The sequence below is a fragment of the Phalaenopsis equestris genome, unplaced genomic scaffold (genome assembly GCF_001263595.1).
Source record: "Phalaenopsis equestris unplaced genomic scaffold, ASM126359v1 Scaffold232118, whole genome shotgun sequence".
NCBI lineage: Eukaryota > Viridiplantae > Streptophyta > Magnoliopsida > Asparagales > Orchidaceae > Phalaenopsis > Phalaenopsis equestris.
In genome coordinates, this window is record NW_018250087.1 from 917 (window position 1) to 2340 (window position 1424).

At 43.0% G+C, this 1424-nt stretch overlaps 1 protein-coding gene across 1 annotated transcript; it reads left to right on the forward strand.

Moving 5' to 3' along the window:
* The first annotated feature begins 251 nt into the window (after positions 1 to 251).
* On the forward strand, positions 252 to 1408 carry LOC110038194 (APO protein 1, chloroplastic-like). The gene has a single exon (XM_020742965.1). The coding sequence runs from the start codon at positions 422 to 424 to the stop codon at positions 1268 to 1270; it is 849 nt and encodes a 282-aa protein (XP_020598624.1). The 5' UTR covers positions 252 to 421; the 3' UTR covers positions 1271 to 1408.
* The last annotated feature ends 16 nt before the right edge of the window (positions 1409 to 1424 follow it).

The window sequence follows — 1424 nt, forward strand, 5'->3', positions numbered from 1 at the left end:
CCTCTAGTAATCACTTGTATGCTTTCATTTTGAACAAGTCTTGGTCAATATCAAGCACAACATGGTAAGAAATTCTGTTTTTTATTTGGCATACATTAATGCTATGTCATACAGTTATTTTTTATCTTGAAATGAACGATTTGCATTTTTTTTTAATATGATAGCCTGCTATTTTAAAACTGATGTTGTATTTTGATTGCTAATTGATGCTATGAAGGCTCTATTTTAATATGATAGCCTGCTATTTTTGATTGCTAATTGATGCTATGAAGGCTCTATTTTCAAAATTGGCAAGCAACCTTTCCTTCTTTTTCGAGAACTTGGGTGTTGCTTAGTCTAGTCATTATGTCTGCGTGCTTTCCATGCCCGTGCCCAAGATCCCAAACAGGTTGTTCCAGTTGGCACTAAGTAACTTTTCTTGATGCACAACAGAGAATGCCCAGAAGTCCATGTTGGCTCCACCGGCCATTCAATACAAGATTGCAGCGGTCCTCAAAATGTTAAACGAAGAAGTCAGCATGTTTGGATTCACGGAACCATCAATGATGTCCTCATCCCTATCGAATCCTATCACTTATTCGATCCCTTTGGGCATCGCATCAAACATGAAACTCGCTTCAATTATGAGCGAATACCTGCAGTTGTGGAGCTCTGCATTCAAGCCGGTGTCGAGTTGCCTCAATACCCTTCCAGAAGACGTTCCGCTCCAGTCAGAATGCTTGGCAAGAAGATGATTGACCGTGGTGGATTTGTGGAGGAGCCGAAGCCATGCAGATCTCAAGAAATAATGACCCTGCTTTCTGAGATTGATACGTATGCAGTCCTTAATAGTCAATTAATCTCACCACCCGCTGACACCAGAAAGGCTGCAGAAAGGACTTTGAAGGCTTACAGCACAGTGAGGAGTGGTGTAAGGCAGCTGATGAGGAAGTATACCGTAAAGGCATGCGGGTATTGCTCGGAGGTCCATGTTGGACCATGGGGGCACAATGCAAAGCTTTGTGGGGCCTTTAAACACCAGTGGAGGGATGGGAAGCATGGTTGGCAGGATGCAACAATTGATGAGGTGATGCCACCAAACTTTGTATGGCATATGAAGGATCCCAAGGGGCCACCGCCAACTGGTGCTCTCAAGAGGTTCTATGGGAAGGCTCCAGCTGTGGTAGAGGTTTGTGTGCAGGCTGGTGCAGAGATACCTGATGCTTATAGGCCTATGATGAGACTGGATATAGTTGTTCCAGATACTGAAGAAGCAAGGTTGGTGGCATAAGGCTGAAGTTCTTAATAATTTGTCGAAGTGTGGTATTTTCTAAGCAGAATGGAGGTCCTCCCTTGCTTACGTTATGTATGATTTGTACATATACTTTGTTGCTTGCTTTGGAAACTCATCTTCAAACTGGTTATATTGCCTATTTAGCACTCTT

Coding starts and splice junctions, on each gene's coding strand:
- LOC110038194 (XM_020742965.1), top strand. CDS start 422: ATGCACAACAGAGAATGCCCAGAAGTCCATGTTGGCTCCACCGGCCAT.